The 23980-nt window shown below is 38.6% G+C and overlaps 2 protein-coding genes across 2 annotated transcripts in view; one reads left to right on the top strand and one right to left on the bottom strand.

The window, feature by feature from the left end:
* LOC134288589 (uncharacterized protein DDB_G0283357-like) overlaps nucleotides 1-23980 on the bottom strand; it is a 498750-nt gene that overhangs the window by 162720 nt on the left and 312050 nt on the right. The window lies entirely within an intron of this gene.
* On the top strand, nucleotides 14370-23495 carry LOC115265750 (SAC3 domain-containing protein 1-like). The gene is made up of 4 exons (XM_029871699.2): nucleotides 14370-14502; nucleotides 14578-14757; nucleotides 21900-22767; nucleotides 22950-23495. The coding sequence occupies exons 1-4, from the start codon at nucleotides 14444-14446 to the stop codon at nucleotides 23034-23036; spliced, it is 1194 nt and encodes a 397-aa protein (XP_029727559.1). The 5' UTR covers nucleotides 14370-14443; the 3' UTR covers nucleotides 23037-23495.

The following is a 23980-nucleotide window of genomic DNA, read 5'->3' as shown; positions in this document are numbered from 1 at the left end:
CTCATGTGTTCACCTTCTGTAGTGATATTTCTTATTCAATTCGAATAAATCAGCATTTATGTATGTGCAAGCATTTCCAGGTAAAAGTTAGATTTATGGACAGTAACACTTCACTTACTATTTTAAACGAACAGTCCCAATAAACACACGATCGTATGACATTTTATTTATGATGTAAAAGTGAAGGCGATATACGTACGTTTACACGTAGGTGAATGTGAGTAGGTACGCTAGCCTGCGACGCGGTTTTTATGTGAAAAAATTAAAAAAAATAGCTCCTGTATACTTTTTGAGTTCCAATTTGGTCCCATATCAACTGTGCAAAGTTTCAGATCGATCGGGAGAACTATATTTTATCACTTTGCGGTCTTCCGAGGGTTGGTTTATCGTAAAATTTCCAACGGAAATCATTCATTGACTTATTTTTAGGGGTTAGAGGAACTGCGGCCATAACGCCCATAGGGGGCAAGTTGCGCCACCTTTGTTTTAGGCAAACCACGTTATTTTCAGTACTTTTTTCAATTGCAATCGCTAAAATAAGAATAAAATTGCTTTTTTTACATTTGAGTTTACATATTTTTACTAAAAAAATGTACAAAAACTTCGAAAAAAGATTTTTGTTATATTTGATGTAATTTTTGCCTGTCAAATGTTTGCACTTTTTTACATCATTTAAAAGAATTTTTGTCTCGCTATCCCCACAAACTGATTTGCACACTCCCATTGTTTGTGTACCAAGCGGAAGAAGTATCGAATTTGACCCTTACAACTTTTTTACAAGGGTCTAAACTTCTGAGGTGTGTGTGGGGTAAAATGCCCACCCCTAGCTATTTACATTAAAATAGCCATTTAGATCCAATTCCTGGCACAAATTATGTAGAACACAAGTTGGAACAAAGCAACAGCACATTTTACTATTAATAAGCTCACTTATCACACAGCCATGCGTCATTTTGTAATAATTACTGATAAAATAGCTCACTATGACGTTTACATGGAATTGACCCATAATTACAGGTGATCCATAATTATGTAATGACTGTATACCCTTCACGAACAATAACAGTTGACAATAAACCAGGCGCGCAAGTATATGTACACAATTTGGCATCCTGGCGTTAGCTGTGGCTAGTGGCGCGTTTTACCCCGCATTAAAACTAAAATTCTGAAAATCAAACTTTTTTTCAAATTTGAATTTTTCAGTAGTAAAACATAAAACTAGTTTATGGTTTTTTCCATTTTGAAGGAAACATGTTGGTGCTTCATGTTAGTGCCAAAAAAATGTGTATTATAAAGTGTTTCGTTATTAAAATTGGACTCTTCCTTAACGTGGGCGTCTTACCCCCAGTTCCCCTAAGGGACAGCCTATGGCGATTTTTCTTTTAAAAAGTAATTTTCTCCTTAGTAACTCGTATGAAAACTTAACACGGCTGGCGCTGGAATACAGTTTCTCTAATGAAGCTGAAATTTTGCGCAGTTGATATGGGTCCACTGCGCACTTCCAACTCTTCATTACCCACTCCTTACTCTTTATTGCTCACTTTCCGCTCCTCACTCCTTATCATGTGTGGTATGCGTATAAATTGAACATAGGACAGCTGGAAATACTTGTAATTAGAAGGCACACGCTTAATTTTGATAACCAAGTTCGATAATTTTTTGACGAGATTATGGCTGCTGAGCACCGAACTCGTTCAGCAAAAATGCATTGTTTGCCTTTCCATACGATTTTGACAGCTGTTTTACTGAACTTCAGTAAAATCGATTACCGAAACTACCGAGATCCTACACAGATCGAAAAAAGAGTGTAAAATTCTGTGACATATGATGCACATGATTGGAGCGTGGGATATCACAGAAGTTTACATGAGATATCATGTAAAAGCCATAAAACATCATGTAAACTTCCATTATAAGTCATGTAATTCAGCATGACTCTGTGTGTCTATATGACATATAACACAAATTTACATGATATATCATGTAAACTATCATAACACTAAGTTTACATGACCAAAATGAAGTTTACATGACGTGTAAACTAGCGTGCAAATCTCATTATTTTTATCTGTGTACTGTTGCTATAATCTCGTCAAAAAAGTACCGAACAGACAATTCAGATATAAGTGTGCATGAAATGTTGCTAATTGATAAATTGAGAGATGAAATTTGTGAAAAAAAATCGCGTTCTGGTGGGATTCGAGCCCACGACTCGGCTTCATAAAAAAATAATTCGCTCTCACTTGTAGTTAGTGGGCACAAACGGGAGTGTGTTGTGGATTGGCATCTAAGCCGAAATAGAGATGAGTCAGTTTGGCTTTCCATTCCACAGAATCATTACTTGTTCGGTGGCTTAGTTGGTTAAAGCGCCGGTCAAGCAAATACGGAGTCGTGGGTTCGAATCCCACCAGAACGCGATTTTTTTTCCACAAATTTTATCTCTCAATTGCTACATTTTCATGTCTTCTTGTTACACGTTTTTCCAGTATGTTTCAGACATACCAGCAAATCTGGTAAAATGTCAGTGAAATGGGCAATATGTGTCATGGGACAGCTATTGAGACAGGTTATCAGTGCCGTCATCGTAAAATCAGAGCTGGTTACTCAAGGCATCCAAATTTAGCACACGAAAAGGAAATGCCTTCACTACTGAGCCTAATTAAGAATTATACTAGGAAAACTCTTCCACGAATTAACATTTAAATTTTTTTTCTTTAATTATCGCGGAAGGAACGTTCTAATTAATATTCCCTTTATGAGTTTATCAAGAATTTTTCTTAAAATTTCTACAACATTCTCAAGGATTATCTTAATGGACACTGCCAGAAATTCCTTAAGGGGTCTTTGAGGATTTATCAAAATAAAAATTGGAATGCTTACCATAAGAAAATTTCCGCAGTATTTCTTTGGATGATTTTATCAATTGTTCCTCTACAGGTTTTTCTTAGTATGCCTGTCCATAGAATTCTTTGGAAATTGCAAAAGGTTTCTCCTGAAGTTTCTTCAGAAATTCCACCTGAGATACCTTTAGGGGTTCTATAGGAAATTCCATCAAGAATTGCTACATAAGTTCATTTTTTCATATACTGCTTCAAACATTTGGCAACAGCAGAAAATTCTTTTAGGAATTTCTCAAGAAAGTGTTCGAGGAATTTCTCCAGAAATCTCTCTAGAGATTTTTCAAGCATTGTTTTCTTTGGAATCACTTTCAGAGTTCCTCCAACTTTCTGGAAATCAGAGAAACTTACTTGAAAATTTGAAAATTTTTACAATATTTTTTTTGTAAGGAGATATAAATATTTGTGTCAGTCTATTTTTTTACGAACTACGTTAGGACACATTTTGGCAAATCAAATTTCCATCAACTGAAAGAGAACAACATGAATGGCTATTCCCTTCTTCTTCTACTTTATGGCTCTACGTTCTTACTGGAACTTGGCCTGCCTCTCTTCAATATAGTGTTCCACAATTATTATTCCAATGGCTTTCTTTGCCTGCCATTGCATGAATTTGTCTACTGCGAGGCAAGGACAATGACACACTATGCCCAGGGAGTCGAGACAATTTTCCCGACTGGAACGGGAATCGAACCCACCATCTCCGGATTGGCTATTTAGTAAAATTCTTGAAAATGCATTCAATAATGAGTTTTTGGAAACACTTTCGATGATTTTTTTTTTTAAATTGATTTTTTAATTTTTTTAGCTCATTGTTGAACAGCATTCCACCTTATCTGTTTTTAGCCTTAGGCCCTTTTCGCGCCCTTGGTGGGGACAAAAGTTGTCAACCCAATGCTACGGCTCTGGCAGAGGTTTCTCACATTTATTTCTGAGAATGATGGGGGGAGGATCTTAAGGTGTTTCTTCAGGTATTTTCCTAGGTATTATCCCAAGAATTACACGCTCACAAGATAACGTCAGAAATTGCTTCAGGTATTTTTGTCCAAGAATTCCTTCATAACATTTTCAAGAATTTCTTCTAGGAGTTTCCAAAGGTATTTTTTTTAGGGATTTGAAGAATTTCTTCTTGGAGCTTCCAAAGAGGAGTTTTTTTGGGGGAATCCTTGAGTCAATCCTCTACGGTTTTCTTAGAAATTCCTTCTGGTAATCCTTTTAGAATTCTTCAGTATTGTTTGCGTAATTTCTGGAAGAACTTCTGAAAAACCCCTGAAGGAATATCTGAGCAAATGCTGCAGGGATCTCTCAAAACAACACGCGAGATATCTCTGATGGAACCGCGAGAGTAATTGCTAAAAACGATTCTGTTTTAAAGAATTCCTAGAGCAGCCCTGAGTAGAATTTACGAAGTATCTTCTGAAGGATTTGTTAAGAAAATTTAAGAATTCCTGAAAAAAAAACTTCCTGGAAGTGCTTTTGAAAGAAATACCCTTGCTGAAATACCTCAAGAAATCCTTGATATGCTGAACAAGTCTCGGGAGATAAAACTATCTCCTCAAAGGTGTTTCAAAAGGCATCCCAGCAGAAATATTTTAAAAATAAAAGCCTATAAGGAGTTCCATGAGCCTGTACTGCATGAACATTTCATTCTATGAACACATGTATGCACTCCAGAGAAGCTCCACATTCAGGTGTAACAATTTTTGGACAAAGTCTTAAGAACTTTATGGAGAAACTTCTCAGGAAACCTTTGGTGGCATTTCTGGAAACAAAAAAAAAAAAATGAGGAATTTATGAGAAAATTCCAGGAGAAATTCTTTAATAAAATTCTTGGAGGATTTCCTGAAAGTATTTTTGGAAAATTCTATGGGCGAATATCTGAAACAAATTCTGAATTACTGAAGTCTGCGTCTGCGAAGATCCTCAGAAAAAAAACTTTTGAAATATTTCTAAAGGAATTTCCGTAGAAATTCTTTGAAATATTTTTGAATAAATTTCTTTAATGATCCGTGATGAAATTTGGATGAACTTCTGGGGTAATACATTGATAGATTTCGGGAAGAAATACTGAAGGAGTCTCTGGAGAAAGTTCTGCCTGAAGTACTGAAAGTTATGATGCAAGAATCTCTGCAGAAATTTCTTGCCACATTTAGTAGTATTGGTTTAAACTGGTTGCACCATTATAAAACTAGGTATTCCAATGAATATTTGTGAATTCATGAGAAAGCATGTGATCTCAAGAACTTTTCGAATGATATTTCCCAGGATTCGTTCAAAGATTTGTCGGGGCCCCTCCTTGACTATATTTCGGTATTTTTACTTGATATTTTTCGGGTATCGTAAATAACTTCCTCCAAGCAATTTCTGCGGCTCTTTAGCTATGTTAAGATAAAGGATTGTTCCAAAGTGGATTTTTTTAACAAGTTTCACGTCCCCTCTTTATGTTAAGACCGTCAAACATACAACATTAATACATTATATTAGTGAAATACGCATATGAAAATACGCATCGATGTTGCCTATAATGGACACCACCGGGGTCCATTATAGGATTATTTACAAATACCTTGGCGCCTATAGTGGACCCCCATTTGATTTCCATGTTAGCTGTCACGCCGCCGACGGTGCCTATAGTGGACCCTCCCTGTGTGTGCGTATAGTGGACCCTTTTGAGTGTTTACATTCATTAAATAGTTAAAATAACCGATTGTTGCGGCCACTGGGTCATTTGTTTGCCAGGAACTGCTGTGTAGCAATGTAATTGATGTTCTTCCGGTGGAAGTTGCCTGGAAACAGTTGATTTGGGAATTTATATTTGAGTTTTTCTGAAGGGGGTCCACTATAGGCGCAGGGTCCACTAATGGCACACAACCCCTAATACATAATCAACAATAGTTCGCAACATTACTCGGTTTGTGGCTGCCGCTCTCCATCCTCGGTCACATCCAATGCTCGACAAGTCACGCTCCACCTCGTTCGCCCATCGTACTCTCTGCGCTCCACGTCTTCTTGTGCCAACCGGTTCAGTCGCGAACACCAACTTTGCAAGGTTTTTGTCCGGTATTCTTGGACCATGCCCTCCCCACCGTATCCTTCCGGCTTTGGCCACCCTCTGGATGCTGGGTTCGCCGTAAAGTGCACACGTGAAATCTTATAGAATCCTATTCTCCTCCTTCGGTATTTTTCCCAGGATTCCTCTTCGAATTTCATTGAAAACTCATTACGGAATCCTTTCCGAATTTCATCATGGAACTTGAATTTAATCTGTAGTTTGTATTGAAATTTCTTTTGTAATTGATTCGCGGATTTCTCCAAGAAGATTTTCAGGAACTAAAGATTTTCCCTTTACTTTGACTTTGAATTTAAAAAACAAATGTCGAAATTTATCATTGAAATTGTTTTAGAAGTCCAATCGAAAATTTTCTTGGATTTCTTTGGATATTTCCCCAGTATTTCTTCTAAAATCCCAGTAGAAAACCTGTCATTTTCACAAGAAATTGCAGAGGTGATCCTTCGAGAAACTCTAGGGATAATCACAGGAAGAACACTGGAAAAATCTCCGAGAGAAATTTCAGAAGGAAACCCTGGTAAAGCTTTGTAAGGAATACCTTGAAAAGTTTATTTCTGGATATTTCCCATAGTATCTCATGAGGTTTTTCTTGTAGATTTCTCGAGTTTTCTATCCGGGATTTCAGCAGAAATTTCCGCGGTAGCTCTCTTAGAGTTTCTCAGATTTTCTAGCGGAGAAAAACCTGAGGTTCTCTCTCAATTCGTTGAGTACGTTCTGTAATTTCAGAAATAAGATTTCTTATAGAATTTCAATTGAAGGGTTTTCCGTAACCGCTCTTATACAGAGTGTCTTCCGGGATTTTCCGGAGTTTTTCCCAAAATTTACCCGGATTTTTTCCTGGATTATTCTGTTATTGCTATCCAAAAGAAGTTCTTCCAAGAAATCCACCAAAAATTCAACATTTTTTTTAGACAGACAGATATAGGCTGATCTTAGACAAAAGATTCAGATATTGTTAAATCTATCCATTTCCCATTATCTAATCTATGAATATTGGTCAAATGAAATTTGGTTGAAAGTACATTTGGTCGAACGGACATGTAGTCGAATTGACATCTGGTCGAAACCCATTTTATGGAAGAGGAAACATATGACAGTTAATGGAACAAGATTATCCGTTGAGTTCGTTTCTTGTTGTTCCGTTTGAATATAAAAGGCAGTATTTGCTACATTTGCAATGAAATTAGTAAACTTATGTTTTGAGAAAGTAAAAGTGTCTGGAAAAGTTAGCAGCTTTGACGTCCAAACAAAGTTAGATTAGGAAACTTGAAAGAAAAACCTATGTTCAAAAGAAGGAGACATTTTCGATAAAAGATTATCAAATCTAACAACGCCAACAAAAACTACACCTAGGTAGCAAGTTATATGAGTAACTTTAAGAATAATGCATAGTACAAATTGGAACAGGCAATCTAGGCTACATCGAATTGCTATTCTGATTTTCGATTAAACAGACCAAACATACTTTCCACCACATGCCCAAAAGCCCCTCATATCGAACTTAAGCATTCATACTAAAAAAATAACACCTTACATTCTTGACCGACACTGTTTCATTCTAAATTAACAACCAACCGACTGTTGCTACTCACAGTATATTATTCCTCAAGTTGCCTTACTCCACTGAAATGCGATTACGATTGATAGACCTCCTCTGGAACAGTGACCTAGTATATGCGTAATTATGTATATGTATGCTTTTCCGACTTGTTTTCCAGTTTACGCGAACTGCAACTCGCTGGTTCAAGTTTACGCGGTTGCAGTTGATGAACTTGTGAATTCGATATGGAGATGAAACAAGAGCTCCTTCCTGCGGAAAAATCTTATTGAGGCATCGTCAACTACTTCGCACTTTGTGTAGCTAGAACGGCACGCTTCCTGATGAAGAAGATGCATTAGGTCGTTATCTCGGGCTAGTTTATCAGGCGCAATGAGACGGGTATCCAACAGTGTGAATGGACGTGTATTTGCCTACGTTACAAATTGTTGCACCCAAATGGAATAAAAGGCTTTGCATCTGCAAACAAATCACACAGACAATTCCCAAAATGTTGCAAAGTTCGCCGATGGGTGATCCCAACTCACGTGAAGTCATGAAGATTAGGCGTTATCGCTTTGCGAGAAAAGAACAAGAGTTGGCAACGTGAGTCTCTTTAGATCACTGTGTGTTGAAGATGCGTTGTGTAACTTTCTGTAGCCAAGTGACCAAATTTTCCATTATCAGAACTTTGTCAGCTCGGTTTGTTTGAAGTTGAACGGCATCGCAATCGCAGACATGTCTATCGGTCGGTGCATAGATTCAGGTCACCGAACTGGGCAAAATATAGACATTCATTGGTTAGTAGGTTTCCAAACCATAAGTATGTGTATTTTCTACTTTTATTTTTCTACTAAACCTCAACTAAATACTGAGAGTTTTCTTTGTCATCCCTAGCAACATTTCAATGACCAAATAGCTTTCAGAAGATTTTGAAAACCATTGTAAAACCTAAATGATGTTAGATTGATTCCATGGTGGTTCCTAATACCTTTCAAATCTGTGTATCGTGTTGCATGTGCATGAGAGAGTATCTCTCTGAGGCTAAATAAATTCAAAATCGGTTTTCGAACACATGTAGAGTATGGATCAAGGTGTCTTCTGAATTTTTTAGTGGAAAATGTATTTCGTTTTTGCAGAAACCATTTTTGAACAAAATTCCACAAAAAATGGTTTTTGCAAAAATGGAAAACATACTCCACCTCAAAAAAATTCTGAAGATACCTTGAGCCATACTTAACATGTGTACGAAAACCGATTTTGAAAATATTGCTCCGTCAAAAACCAAAAAAAAATGAGGAAATGCTTCCAGTTTCGCCTTAAATAACGGAAAGCGTTTGAGAACCCACAATGTTAGTATGAAAGAAAGTTGCCTCTGTGTCGCTATGCAAAATTAGTAATAAATTTTGGAAACGTCAGCGCGTGTGTGATTTCAATTTTTGCAGATAAGGACATTGTTTGTGGTTTGGAAATGTTTGTAAACAATAATTGCGCGCCAGCGCGTCGCCCTCAACGTTGCATCTGGTGTGTGGAAAATGTCAATTCTATTAGAAGCTGAAGATGCATAGGAGTTTTCAGAGATATAAAGACAGCTGCATGTTTTAAATCAAATTGGTTAATTGACACCAAATTTTCAAAATGTTAGTGTTGATTGTTGGTGATTTTCAGGGGATATCAGGAGGTTATAGGGTATTTTGGTAAGTCTCAGACGATTTCATGGCGATTCAAGAACTTTATTTTTAGAGGCTTTTCAAAGAATTCCAGAAGCATACCAGAGGTTTCTAGGGGGTTTCAAGGTATTCTACAGGTACAATATTGGGGATCGGGACCATTCAAGGAATTTTAGAGGCATTTCAGAGGCCTCCGGAGGCTTCAGGGGGCTACGGGGAATTTGGGGAAATCCCGGGATGATTCGGATCTGTTTCAGATCATTCAATGAGCGTTTAAGAAGATCGCAGGGTACGAATGGGCTTAGGAGGCGTTCTTGAAGGTCTCAAGGGTCTTCCAAAGGTTTCAGGAAGTTTCATGCGTGTTCTGGAATTATCATAAGAGTTTCTAGGGACGTTTCATGGGTTTTCTAGGGTTGCAAGCCGTTTCAAGGGAGCTCAAGGGATACCGATGACTTTCATGGGCGTTTTAGATGGTTTTTAGGTGGGGTCATGTTTTTATCTAAATCCCTCTGAAACCAATCGCATCCTGAAGTCCTGGTAAGTTCCCTTCGCGTCCGCTTTTTCCAAGTCCACCTGATACTCTTTATAATTCCTTTAACACTATCTCAAACTTCCTAAAGTGAAACCTATTCTGGTCAATTATGTAAGAGACTAGCAACCCGAGCGAGCTTACAAGGTGTAACTATCCAGATACCCATACAAGTTTAAGACTGGGCAATGCTCAGTAAGCAATGAAGAATTGCTGACTAAATTTTACGTTTGTTCCTTATACAGAATGCAAAGTAGAGAAGGAGATATTGAAGGTCGTGCCAATTTAATTATTTTGAAAACAGTTTCCAGCACAACTTCGGAGTTGCGCAAAAAATCACACGTAAAGGGAACAAATCAGATGGCAATGTGAGAATCTCTGAATCAATCCTTTTTCGATGAAATTAGATAAATGAGACTATATGAAATGGCCATACCGTCATATTTCTGATACTGAAATCAGTAGTATAAAATAGAAATTATGACACTGAATTGCAAAAAATCAATTTTATTTTTTTAAACTAAAAAATAACATGTTAAGCATCACTGTATAAAAATACTATTATTCCTGGATTCCTCTGACAATTTTCTTCAAAAAGCCGAAGTTTAAAAATATGAATGATAGAGTGTGGCAACGTTATATGAAAAAAAAATGAATTGGTTCGCATCAATCCGGAATGAAGTTTTTTCAATCTATATTAGTATCGAAAACAACTGTGCAAAATTTGGAAGCGATTGGTTGCGTCCCCGTATTCCGCATTTTGATTGAAATTTGTAAGGAAAAACGATTTTTTTTTGCGTTTTACTCATAAGTTGAATTCTTTTGTCTAATACCATGTAATCAATGCCGTTAAAGTATGGCCTAAGATATACCAAAAAACTTTGCCGAAGACCGTAAAGTGATCCGACGCTTGTGAAAAAAGTAATTCGCTTGGTAACCTAGGCTTAAAATTAAGATTATATTATTGATGTTATTCCTTTACATGTTAAATGTTAAGCACCACCGGGCAGTACTTGAACTTCATTAAATACATCGTTTTAGACGAAAAAAAGAAACAACTTTTGAGAAAAATGCATAAAGCACGTTTTCCCATGCTAAATTTCATTCGTTATTTTGCCAAAGCCTGCTGTGTGGTAGCACTAAAGACGCATATACGGCCAAATAGCATTGAACGCCTTGTCGTAAAGACTACTATAATGCTGAATAAATGCTATTTCAAATGCTTACTGGTTACTTGGGTGCAGGGGCATGGTACATCCCCAAACTAGTCTTGAAGTAGGGGAGACTGGGTAGACTTGATCCCTTTATCTAGATTTGCCTGTAACTTGACGGATAACACAAAACTAGGTCCGATTTTTGCACATAATGGCAGGTAAACATCTATTGTAAGTTTATACACAACAGAAACACTTTAAATTATTGTTAAATTTTTCAAAATTGCGTTTTTATGGATGCATGTCTTGTGATGGAAAATAACTTCAGAGGCTTCCTATTCATTTTCCGGTCGTGATTTCTCGTATTTTTGATGAATATAGTGTATTTCAAATTGTAAAATTTCCTTATAGGGTATTGTACCTTTTGGGCAGGTGTACCTATTTTGGGCACTTGTCGCTATAGCTAAGTCTATTTCAAACCGATTGATTTGAATTTTTGTTCAGAGTTAGATACTGTACGTGCCTAACTCTGGACAAAATTTCAAATCGATCGGTTTGAAATAGACTTAGCTATAGCGGCAAGTGCCCATGCAAAATAGGTACACCTGCCCTATTTGTAAAAATATGCTGTGTTTTTAAAATGGGGAGACTTGATCCCCCTTTTCATGGTGCGTACTAAAATAATAAATATCTGTCACATTATATCATTGAATGTGATAGAACTACAAGCAAATAGAGGCTTCCTAATGAAATTTTATTTTTCGTACATATAATGTGTGTGTAATCCTCGAGGGATCAAGTCACCCCATGTCACTGTTGAGTATACTTAAGTGCATCAGTTAAAACATTTTATAACAACCTTATTTTAATATACATGTTTGATCATATTTTGTTTAAACTATTTGCTGTAACATTTTGACACGATTTGGTTCAATTTTCATAAAGTTATTAGGATTTTTCGGAATCGTCAAAAAGATTTCTGAATAAGTGAAAACCGTTAAAAAATATTGCAACGTACACACGGAATCACTTGTAGCTTAAACATAGGCACAAATCTCTTGGTAAACAAAACCAGTGCACCTGAGCTTCTTATTTTAAGCATATTATAAGTAAGCAAGATCAAAATAATCAAATGCACTGTTTGCACTGTTTGAAGTTTGCTTCTTGAGATTTGTGCGTCTGAAGTTCAGATGAACTTTTGAAGTGGGATTTCAAGACGCTTGTTCTTAATAGACTCTGTAAACGTATTTACCGTTTATCAGTAACGGTGTTTACCTGAAAAATACACCGTGCATTAGTTAATTTTGATATTTATCTTGCTGAGCTCTTTATTTCATTTACAGAATTTCGGCAAAAGAAATAATCGAGCGTACCGAATTTATTCTGCTGTTGAGAACTCAGTAAAAAGATGAAAACAGTAACAAATTTTGAAAACGACGTATGATCAATGGGGTAGCATTGATCATACGTCGTTTTCAAAATTTGTTACTGAAAAAATGTCGAGCTAATATTAGTGTGTAAATACTTGTCACCGCCGATAAAACTATCGAGCAATATACTGTGGATTTAGGGGTGATACACAAATTGTGTCACGCAAAAATCGACCTATTCTTACCCCCATCCCCCAACCCCCTTTGTCACACTTCTTGTATGGAACCTCAATATTTTTGAAGGGTCATCACGTTGTACAAAACCCTCCTCCCTCCTAATGGCGTGACGTTATTTGTATGCGACCCCTTACCGCAAAGATGACAGATTATTTTTATCAAAACCTGTATTAATACAGATTTTTCTGTATTGTCGTATTTGAGGGTATAGGCGAATCCGGATGACCCCCAATTGTAGAGGCGCTAGGTGAGATGAGGAGAAAATCGTTTGTTTGCATCAAAAATGCAATTTTTCGTCTTCAAAATTAACTAATATTTTGCTTTGGTAGTTGCAATTTTTCATTGGTAATGGCTTCTATTATCATCAATCTCGATGCCCACGGCATCAGACACCGGATTGGCCAGCTAACAATACATCCGAAAGATTGCCCGCCGGAGGCATAGCAAGAGCTCCTCAAATTAATCACATAAATTATTCGTAAGTACCTACCGGATCTAAGCGCATCTGAAAGAGAAGTAAATTTTCTTTCCAAAAAGTGCTCGTTTGTTTCTCTACGATGCGGAATTCGATATCAAAAAGTGAAAAAGTGAAAAAGTTAGCTTCCGTTGGATTTACCTATAGCAGACACCAGGAGTCCTAGATTTCAATAGAAACTAAAAAATGCACTATTTTTTGACGGTTTTTAATTATTACTGTTATTTATTTTTCTAAAACATGTGTGACAATGAGCAAATTTTCATAAATTATTCTAAGTTTGAGTAGGTTCAGTATGCCTCCAAAGTAGCCGTTTTATGAAAAGAGTAACTTAAAAATGGGATTAAACATTTTTATTGAATGCGCTATTCCTCGTTGTCACTAGCCTCTCAATGACATTCATTTTTTTGACAATGAAGATGACTTTAATATGAAAACGGCTACTTACTAACGGCTACTTAAGTTACCGGTGGAATACAAGCAGCCGGTAAATCCACAATACAATTATTCGTATGTAAAGCCTAAATAAAAGAATTCGAATGTCCCCCAATTGTAGAGGCGCTAGGTGGGTCTTCAAAATTAACTAATATTTTGCCTTGGTAGTTGCTATTTTCCATTGGTAATGGCTTCCATTATCATCAATCTTGATGCCCACGCCGACAGACATCTGGAAGATCTTCCAGATTGTGGAGAATAAATTTTTCTTTCCAAAAAGTGTTCGTTTTTTTTTCTACAAGGCGGAATTCGATATGTAAAAGTGAAAAAAGTGCATTTTGCCTATGCTGCGCCATGGTTAATTTTGGAGGAATCACTCTTTTCATAGGGTTCTCATTCCTGCCACCAAAGATAAGAGTGATCGTTAGTTTCCGTTAAATTTGCCTATGGACAAATTCATGTGTGAGAACATGGAAGCTAGATGCGGATTTTCTTAGTGTGCACAGTATTACATACAAGACAGGTGAAGTCCTCTAATGCGGCTCTTTAACATCCAAATAAGTATGTTAATTTAAGACAACTCAATTCGAAAGCAAAATTTATGCACTTCATAAAAGATGTCTACTTTGAGTTACTCTGCGTTATTGCGTACAATTTTATTTAAACGTGTAAGAAGACATGTGTCATTGCATGTTGAACTACCAGATGTCGCTCTTGACATCGAAAAGATTTGGAAATAATGTTAATGATCCCGAGATTATTATTTCCCTGTTTTCAATCATTTGCGTTAAAACTACAAAATTATAGTCTTGTAGAATTAACACTTTTGCAGGCTAATTTGGAAAACATTAGTTGGTAAAGGACAAACAGATTCCAAAATTTAGTGAATAGATGTGAAATATATCTTTACTAGGTAGAAAAACTTTCAAATTTCATGCACGTATTTAACATCGGTCGATCCACCAAACAGCTGGTCAATGACAGCTCGATGTGAATGAGACTCAGATACGCGAATGATTGTAAACAAACTTATTTCAGAGATTCGGCAGCAATTTGTGTCCTACCAGAAATGGAATCCTTCATCCGTGGAAGCTGCGAAACGATGTGTCCAAAAGCTGAAATTGACATGTAAGTTGAATTCCGATTGTTTTCACTGGTACAGGGACGAAACAAATGATTTCGCTTGGCTCTTCTATTTTTCAGGCGCACTCGAGAGAGAATGCTGCACTTTTATGAACTGAAACCGGGTAGCCGAACGGAACCGGTGCAACGGTTGGTTGTGAAGGAATTTGCACGCTCGGCTGCGGGTGTGAGACGTCCCAAGCATTGGGAGATTCGAACGGTGGGTGCCTTGAGACGAACAGTGGAGTACCTGTTGACTGAGTGAGTAGAAAATAATTCAACATATTTTTATTTTCTTGTACCGACTTTTCGAACCCTCTAAACAGAACACCCTCTTCGAATGAGTGTAATCAGTTTTGTACCTTTGAATTGAGAGCTACAGTTATTTACAAAATAACTACAAAATAGCAAATTTATAAGTAGGAATAAAACATAAATACAAATAAAAACGATGCGTGTACTCAGTACACGACGCGACCGCTACCGGGTGAATTCCATCAATAAATCAATTAATGTTATTGAATGGATCTCTAAGGCCGAATAAGCTATATAAACAAAGGCTTCTCCATGGGCTTCTCTCGATGATTTCTAGAAAACCAACACATTATAAATGTTTCTTAACATTGCAAAACTATCACCAATAGCGCACTCAACAACGCAGCGTAAAATATTTACCAGGACCCGGCCTGTTCTTATATCTGTGGGCCCACGCAAGAAAAATCCACGCAACTAATTTTCGCGCAGTAGTCTAAACAGGTGGAATCTCCTCAATAGGGTACTGCATGAAATTATCTCCTTCTCTTTCACTCTTACAGAAATTTTGTAAACAACAAGGCCAAGAAACGTCAAAATCCCATACAAAATCAAAACAGTGCGGTGCCCTATAGGGCAGTGCATGAAATTATCTCCTTCTCTTTCACTCTAACAGAAATTTTGTAAACAACAAGGCCAAGAAACGTCAAAATCCCATACAAAATCAAAACAGTGCAGTGCCCTATAGGGCACCGCACTGTTTTGATTTTGTATGGGATTTTGACGTTTCGTGGCCTTGTTGTTTACTAAATTTCTATTAGAGTGAAAGAGAAGGAGAGAATTTCATGCAGTGCCCTATAGGGCACTGCACGCCGCGGTTGCTAGGGAAAATTCTTTTAAGTCCTTGACGTTTCGTGGCCTTGTTGTTTACGATTTGGACTTAGAAATATTTTGCTGGTTTTACTAAGGTGCACCCAGGTGGGCAGGGTGGCTTTGATTGAAATTATCAACGCGTGGTTCGTGGGTGGCGGAATGCGCGCGTTCGAGCTCCTACTTGCAAGATTATGAATCCTGACTTGACTACAGTTATGAAGTTCAGCAATTTGTAAGGCATGATTAGCTGATGTCAGGATGAATCATTGACTACATGGTCACCACTGGCCACTCCGGGAACTTCCGGGATGACCCGAAACACCCTGGAGAACCGGTGATAGGGGTCAATTACGTTTATTCAGCAAAACATGATGAAAAACACCACGGCTCTTTTTTTATGATTTTTCGTCAATTCACTTGTGACTGCATAGCAATACTGGCCATGCTTCCCATGTGCCACTTCCGAAACTTCCGGAATGCCCTGAAGAACCGACATTAGAGGATAATTATATTCTAACAGAAAAATGTGTCATGCGACGGATCTTCCTTCATGAATTTTCATAGATATGGTTGAGGTTGTATCGATGCTAGACATGGCCCCCATTGTTGGCCACTTCTGGAACATCCAGGTACCCCGACAGAAACGACAACAAAAGCTAATTACGATCATACAACAAAACATGTAATGTGACCATCATGATTTTTAATTCCTATGTATGTGGTCGTATCAAAAGTGGCCACACTCTTGGTTAACCATTTCTGAAACTTTCTGGGGCGCCCTGAGGGAACCGATGGCCAGAATCAATTTGGTTCATTCAGCGACGGTTTCATCATGTTTTTCGAGAATATGCTTGTGGTTACTGCTGAAACTTAGAGAATGCCCTCAAGAGACTGATGGCATATTGAACAAACGCGTTCATATGACAAAATGTGGTGTGTAACGCATCTTGGCTAGGTCCAGAGAAATATCTGACAGGATAAAATAATGCCTGATGGAACTTCCGAAGGATTCCCTGGCGTAATTCCTGGAGGAATCCCTTTCAAAATGTTTGAAGGCATCCTCAACGGAATTTCTTGAGAAACGTCTGGCAAAATGTTTGAGGAATCTCTGACTAATATATTGAGGAAATCTCTGTTGGAATTGTTGAATAAATGTCTGGCAGAGATAATCCAGATGCAGTGCATTGCTCTTGCGGAACTCCTAGATGAATCTCTTTAAAAAAAAAAACCAGATGGAATTCAAGAGCAGTAATTTGCGTAAATTTTAGAGGAGTCCATAGCGGAGTTCCTGTATGAATTTCTTAGCGGAGTTCCTGTAGGGTAGGTAATCAAAATTTGAACCAAATTGCGGCTTTCCGAAGTAGCGCCAACTTTGAGTGATTTTTTCTCCCACATGGAAATAATTTACTATGGCAAAATCGAATGTACATGAAAGCCACGGGTATAAGCTTTCTGTTAAGTGGTAAAAAGTTTGTATTTCCACTGAATTTCATTGAAAAATTCGATTATTTGTCAACAATGATTTTAATCTTAATTTGAACCATCGTAATCATAATTTGAACCAATTTTAATCTTAATTTGAACTACTGGCGGCAGCAGCTCGAGCATCTCCCACAACAGCCAATTTTGTGCTGAACAATAGAAAAACACATGGATTTGCTATTTCCCATAACTATTTTTCATTAGGCCGTGGAATTTCAACTAAGAATGTTCTAAACTCTTCAGGAACTTGGAAACTAAATTTGGAATTTTTCATCCCCCAAGAGTAAACAAAACAACCACTAGCGCAGTCTGCAGGCCAACACTGGAAGCTCGCCCCCCGTTTACTAGTTCAAATTTAGATTACAAATGGTTCAACTTAAGATAACATTCTCCAAATAAGAATTCCAAAAATTTGATAATTTTATGACAAATAATGTGGAATATTATTCGGTTGGTCGATTCTACGATAAATAAGCTTTCATTTGACGTGTTCACATATTGCGTATGTACAATGCATGAGCTGTACGAGTGCACCGAAAATGTGCTTTCTCTGGGGGGGGGAAATGGATGAAATCACATTGATTTTTCAATTGCCTGTTTTCCATGACAAAAACGCTTTTTTCAATGCTTTTAAAGTCCATGTTATCAGGTTATATTACGGAAAGCTGTTTAACATCTTTTTCGGGAGAATATTTGCCTAAAAAGTACGTCGTTTTAATGAATTTCGAAATGGTTCAAATTAAGATTACAATTTGACTAGTTCAAAGCTTGATTTCTTACCCTATCGCGGAATTTCTAAAGAAATTTTGAGAGGAATTGCAGCAGTAATCACCTGCAGTACTCTTTTTTTTACCCCGCTGTTGGGGGAATGAAGCAGCACTCTAAAAGCAACCCCTGATGGATTTGCAGGAAAAATCCCTGATAAACACCACGAAGAATATCCTCTGGAACTGTTGGAGAAATTTCTGGAAGAACTTCTAGCTGAACTTCTGGAGCAGTCAGTGGTGGAATTCAAGATAAATTACTAGTGAATCTTCAGAAAAATCCCTGGTGAAACACTACGCACAATCCTTTACGAAACTCATGGAATGATACATGGTGGAGCTTCTGGAAAAATAACTGGCACAGCATCTGTCAGAAATCACTAGCGCCACAAATTATGTTTAACGGCTTTTGATAGGGATTTCTCCAGGAACAAGACCAGGGAATCTCCCAGAAGTTCCTTAACTTTGGTGTAGCTAGAGAGGCCACGAGGATCCGAACAATCAGAGAAACATTTGAAGAAATACTCTTACGAACTCTCGAAGGTATTACAGGAAGGACTACAGAAGGAATTCTAGGAGAAATCGCCATAGGAATTTTGGGAGGAAGTCCCAGGGGAACTTCTACGGAAATTCCAAGTCAAACTCCCGTGGGAATTTCAGGAGAAACTTCCGTTGAATTTCTAGGATAAATTCCACGAGCAGCTCCCGCAGGAATTCCTCGAGGAAATCCTGAAGGAATTTCAAAGGGATAACCTAAGAAACTCAAGAAGGAACTCCCGAAGAAATTCCAGCATGAACTCTCGCAGGAATATCATGAGAAACTCCCTGTGAAATTCTAGGATGAACTCACGAAGTAGTTTCAGGAGGAACTACCGAAAGGATTTCCGCAGGAATTCTAGGAGGAACTATCTGATGATTTCCAGGAGGATCTGCCAGAAGGAATTCCTAGAGAAATTTCAGAAGGGACTCCTGGTAACATTTCATGAGGAACTTCCGAAGGAATTCCAGGAGGGTATTCAAGAGGAACATCCGAAGATATAATATGACGAACTCATAGAGGAATTCCAGGATCTTCGAGGAACTCTCATAGAGGTACCAGGAGGATACTCGCGGAAAGTATTCAAGTGGAGAATCCGAAGTAATACTATGACTTACTCCCGGAGGATTTCAGGATGAACTCTCGTAGGGGCTCCAGCGTGAACTCTCAGAGGAGGAGGAGCTCCAGAAGGAATTTCAATAGGAAGTCCCAGAATTTTAGGAGAAACTCCTAGAGCTATTCTAAGGCAAACCCCCGTAAGAAATAAAAGTAGAGTCCCCTGTGATATTTAATGAGAAATTTCACGAGCAACTCCTGCGGGAATTTCAGAAGGTGTTTCAAAGTGACCCTTCAGAGAAATTTCGGTAAGAAAGGAGGAATTTTGGGAGGAATTCTCGGATTAACTCCAGAGATACTTCTAGAAGGATTCCAGAAGAATTTCCAGAACGAATTCCAGAAACAACTTAAGGAGAAATTGCAGGACGAACTTCCAGAGGAACTTCCGGATAATTTTCTGAAGGAACTCCCGGACGTTTTTCAAGAGGAACATCCGAGCAATTCTGTGATAAACTCCTGAAGCATTTTTGGGATCAAGGAAGTTCCATGAGGAATTTCAAGAGGAATTCTAGGATGGTACTCTGAAGGAATACTATGGCGAACTCACAGATAAATTCTAGGTCGAACTACCGTTGGAGTTTCCGCGTGAACTTCAGAGTGAACTCCCGGAAGAATTCCAGGATGAACTCTCGGAGGAATTTCAGAAGGAACTTCCAGAGAAATTCTAGAATGAACAAAAGAAATTCTACAAGCATCTTCCGTAGGAATTCCTGGGGAAATTCCCGGAGGAATTTCATGAGAAACTGCCTGTGGAAGAATTTCAGCATAAACTCTCGGGGGAAATTATGACAAACTCACAGTGAAATTCTACGTGAAACTCCTGGTGTAATTTAAAAGGGACTGCCGGGGGGAATTCCAGAGGAACTTAAGAAGAAACTCCCAGAGGAGTCTCAAGAAATTCCGTTGAGGATGCCTTCAAACATTTTGAAAGGGATTCCTCCTGGAATTACGCCAGGGAATCCTTCGGAAGTTCCATCAGGCATTATTTTATCCTGTCAGATATTTCTCTGGACCTAGCCAAGATGCGTTACACACCACATTTTGTCATATGAACGCGTTTGTTCAATATGCCATCAGTCTCTTGAGGGCATTCTCTAAGTTTCAGCAGTAACCACAAGCATATTCTCGAAAAACATGATGAAACCGTCGCTGAATGAACCAAATTGATTCTGGCCATCGGTTCCCTCAGGGCGCCCCAGAAAGTTTCAGAAATGGTTAACCAAGAGTGTGGCCACTTTTGATACGACCACATACATAGGAATTAAAAATCATGATGGTCACATTACATGTTTTGTTGTATGATCGTAATTAGCTTTTGTTGTCGTTTCTGTCGGGGTACCTGGATGTTCCAGAAGTGGCCAACAATGGGGGCCATGTCTAGCATCGATACAACCTCAACCATATCTATGAAAATTCATGAAGGAAGATCCGTCGCATGACACATTTTTCTGTTAGAATATAATTATCCTCTAATGTCGATTCTTCAGGGCATCCCGGAAGTTTCGGAAGTGGCACATGGGAAGCATGGCCAGTTTTGCAATGCAGTCACAAGTGAATTGACGAAAAATCATAAAAAAAGAGCCGTGGTGTTTTTCATCATGTTTTGCTGAATAAACGTAATTGACCCCTATCACCGGTTCTCCAGGGTGTTTCGGGTCATCCCGGAAGTTCCCGGAGTGGCCAGTGGTGACCATGTGGTCAATGATTCATCCTGACATCAGCTAATCATGCCTTACAAATTGCTGAACTTCATAACTGTAGTCAAGTCAGGATTCATAATCTTGCAAGTAGGAGCTCGAACGCGCGCATTCCGCCACCCACGAACCACGCGTTGATAATTTCAATCAAAGCCACCCTGCCCACCTGGGTGCACCTTAGTAAAACCAGCAAAATATTTCTAAGTCCAAATCGTAAACAACAAGGCCACGAAACGTCAAGGACTTAAAAGAATTTTCCCTAGCAACCGCGGCGTGCAGTGCCCTATATGAAAGTTCTTTTTTGCAATTTCGCATCGTAATAGGCTGTTTTACCTCACGCGAATCTGCCAGGAATAGGTCTACTTTCCCACACCAAATTAGCAGTGCTGTAATGGTTTATTACAGCACTGATTTGCGTTGCGTAATGAACAATTACAGCACTGTTTGCAGTTTTGATCACTTTTTTGATGCTTTCTGGACGCAGGTTTGAAACATTGTGACAACTGCACAACCTGCTACGAGCAAACTTTCTTAAATATGGCTATGAACATCAATGTGCAGTTTGATGAAACAGTTTTGTTAAAAACTATCATCAAGTGGTAATTTACGAAATTGCAAAAAAAACGTTGTACGCAACTTGGTGCAGAACTTGATTTTTACAGCACTGGTCGTAATTATGCAACTCGGCAAGCCTCGTGATTAAATATACAACTCGTGCTGTAAAAATCTTCATTCTGCACTTTATTGCGTAAACTACTGTTGAGCATGTGTTGACGTGTTGACATATTGAAAAGCTGAGAGAGGGTTTCGTTTACAAAAGCTCATTCGGCCTTTTACAGGCTAAAGATTTATGAACTGCTCATGAGCATGTTATTTACACTAGATCATTGAAACAATTTCCAACTATCGTGCAACAATTATGACAACGTCACAATTGAACTTTGTTGTGACAATCCACCAAATGCGGCATAGGTTTGTCCCTGTTTGTCCTAACTTGAACAAAATATGTACTTTTCCATGACAAAAGGACTGATAAAAGAATCGAAACGTCGAGCAAATATCATCTTTTAGAAGTACCCACAATTGAAAAAAAGTGTTATACATATATGAATGTCGAAAATCTATCAGTTTAAATTGTATTATATGTCAAGTAAGTGCTTAACTAATGCTTAACTATTTCAGAGTTGTGCCTGACGAACGTCGACCGTACAACTTCCGGTACGAGTTCATCTTCGATCGCCTAAGAGCAGTTCGTCAAGAAGTGGTTATGCAGAATCTCGCAGCAAAAGACACCCTGGACATTCTGGAACCGATAGTATGCTTCCTTGCTTACAGTGCCTACGTTTTATGTGAATCACACATAAACGAATTTGACCCGAAAATTTGCAGCACCCACCTGCAGGAATGTCTCAAAAAAGTTCTTCGCTGTTACGATGACCTGGACGAGGAGTCCACTCCCTATAACCAAAATCGCAGAATCAGGATGGAGGCACTCTATCTTGCTTTTAACTTGGGAAGCAGCGAGGCCTTGACTCGAGGAATCAGTCTTCCCAAGAACATTCGGAAGCGTCTTTCCTTGCAACTGTCAATGAACATCGAATACCTACGCTACAACTTCCATCGGGTGCTCCTATTGATCCAGAAGCTTCCACCCCTGGAAGCAGCTCTTGCCACCCTGAAAGTGCCAACAATCCGCCAGCAGCTACTGCTCCGATTCTCCACCGCATTCCAAAGTAAGGTTCTATCCGTTCCGCTCGAGTGGATCGCTCACGTTCTCCTTTATCAACGGCGTGAACATTCGTCGCTGATCGAAGACTGCCACCACTACAACCTCCAACTGGTTCAGGTTGAAGAATCTCCAACACCGGATCAATCAACCGTGGCGCAGCACACTTCTGCTCCGGTAATCACACCGAAAGATGCTTGGTGGGACGACGACAGCGACGACGAGAAGGACAAGGATCACAATCCGTCAACTGCCATCAGCAGCGTTCTAGCCGGGCGGTCAGTGAAATTCGAGAAGACACGATTCGATTCCAGCAAATCAGTGGTAAGTTCGATGAGTCCACTGCTAAACTCAGCAGGTTCAGTCCACGTCGCGATTTGTGAATGCTCGCAACTCGATTCACCTACTAACTTAGTTGTGCACCTACAAATTGCCCTTGCTTCAATTGATTAATTTCATCTTGTTAAATCTGTGTTTTCTCTATCTCGGCCAATCCAATCGTGTAGGTTCAACCGCGGCGGATGGAACTTGTCGATCGGAAATTGGGTGCGGTGACGTCGATTTCTGGCATGCTGTTGGAAGGGAAGTGTTGAATTTGTGGGAAGGAGGATCATTAAACAACACACAATGTGATACGTTAGGATGCAGTGATCTCAATACAAACGTGCAGTTATTTGTTGTGGTGTCGTCCGTGTAAAAACCAACAAGTTTGTATCAATGTTCTTGAGAATTTGAAAATAGATCTTACAAATTATAACGAAAAATATTGATTGACGTGTTGCATACCGAGAAAGAAATCAACCCAGAATTGAAAAAAAAAACTCTTGTCCGCTAGATTTATATTTGTCGACTCTTCAAAGGTGAATTAATATAGACATTAGAACGTCTAACGCTCATGCGCTATCGCCACTATCAAGTAGAACAGTACGAAGATTTCAGCATTGGAGGGAACCATCGCGTGACTCGTGTTTTCAATGGTAACTTGTTAGGTCTTTTGTTTGTTGAAATGTTCAACTGAAACGTATCCATGTCCGTCAACAAGGATTGTGCCAACTGCTGAATAAGGTAAGTGATGTAGTGCTACTTCATCGCATTTCCCATTTCTACCACCCCCCACCACCCGGAATTCCCAATCCTATTCGGAACAAATTGCCCAAAAGTGTACCAGACGGCGTGACCGCTTGTAACCCGACTGTTACAAAATTTGCATAATTTGTGTGACCCGTTGATTTGTGTATCGAGCCCTGAAGTTGGTCCAATGCGAAATCCAAACGTTGGCGATGATAAAAGATAAATCTACGCCAATTTTATACTGAAAACCGAAAATTCAACAATAATAATATTGAACGAGCTCACCAACTAACATCGATCTGTACGTCCAGCAACATTACAATTGCTCACGAAAAATTAAACAATAATATGCATGTGCTGAGCCGACATCAAGACGATCGAAAATCATAAACAGAATTTGGCGAAAACACGTCTCGACTGTAGGATCGAAGATGTTCATTTTAATGAAATATCTCCCGATTTTCGC

The sequence above is a fragment of the Aedes albopictus genome, chromosome 2 (genome assembly GCF_035046485.1).
Source record: "Aedes albopictus strain Foshan chromosome 2, AalbF5, whole genome shotgun sequence".
Lineage (NCBI taxonomy): Eukaryota > Metazoa > Arthropoda > Insecta > Diptera > Culicidae > Aedes > Aedes albopictus.
The sequence above is the reverse complement of the archived record's forward strand: the minus strand, read 5'-3'. Positions and strand labels throughout refer to the sequence as shown.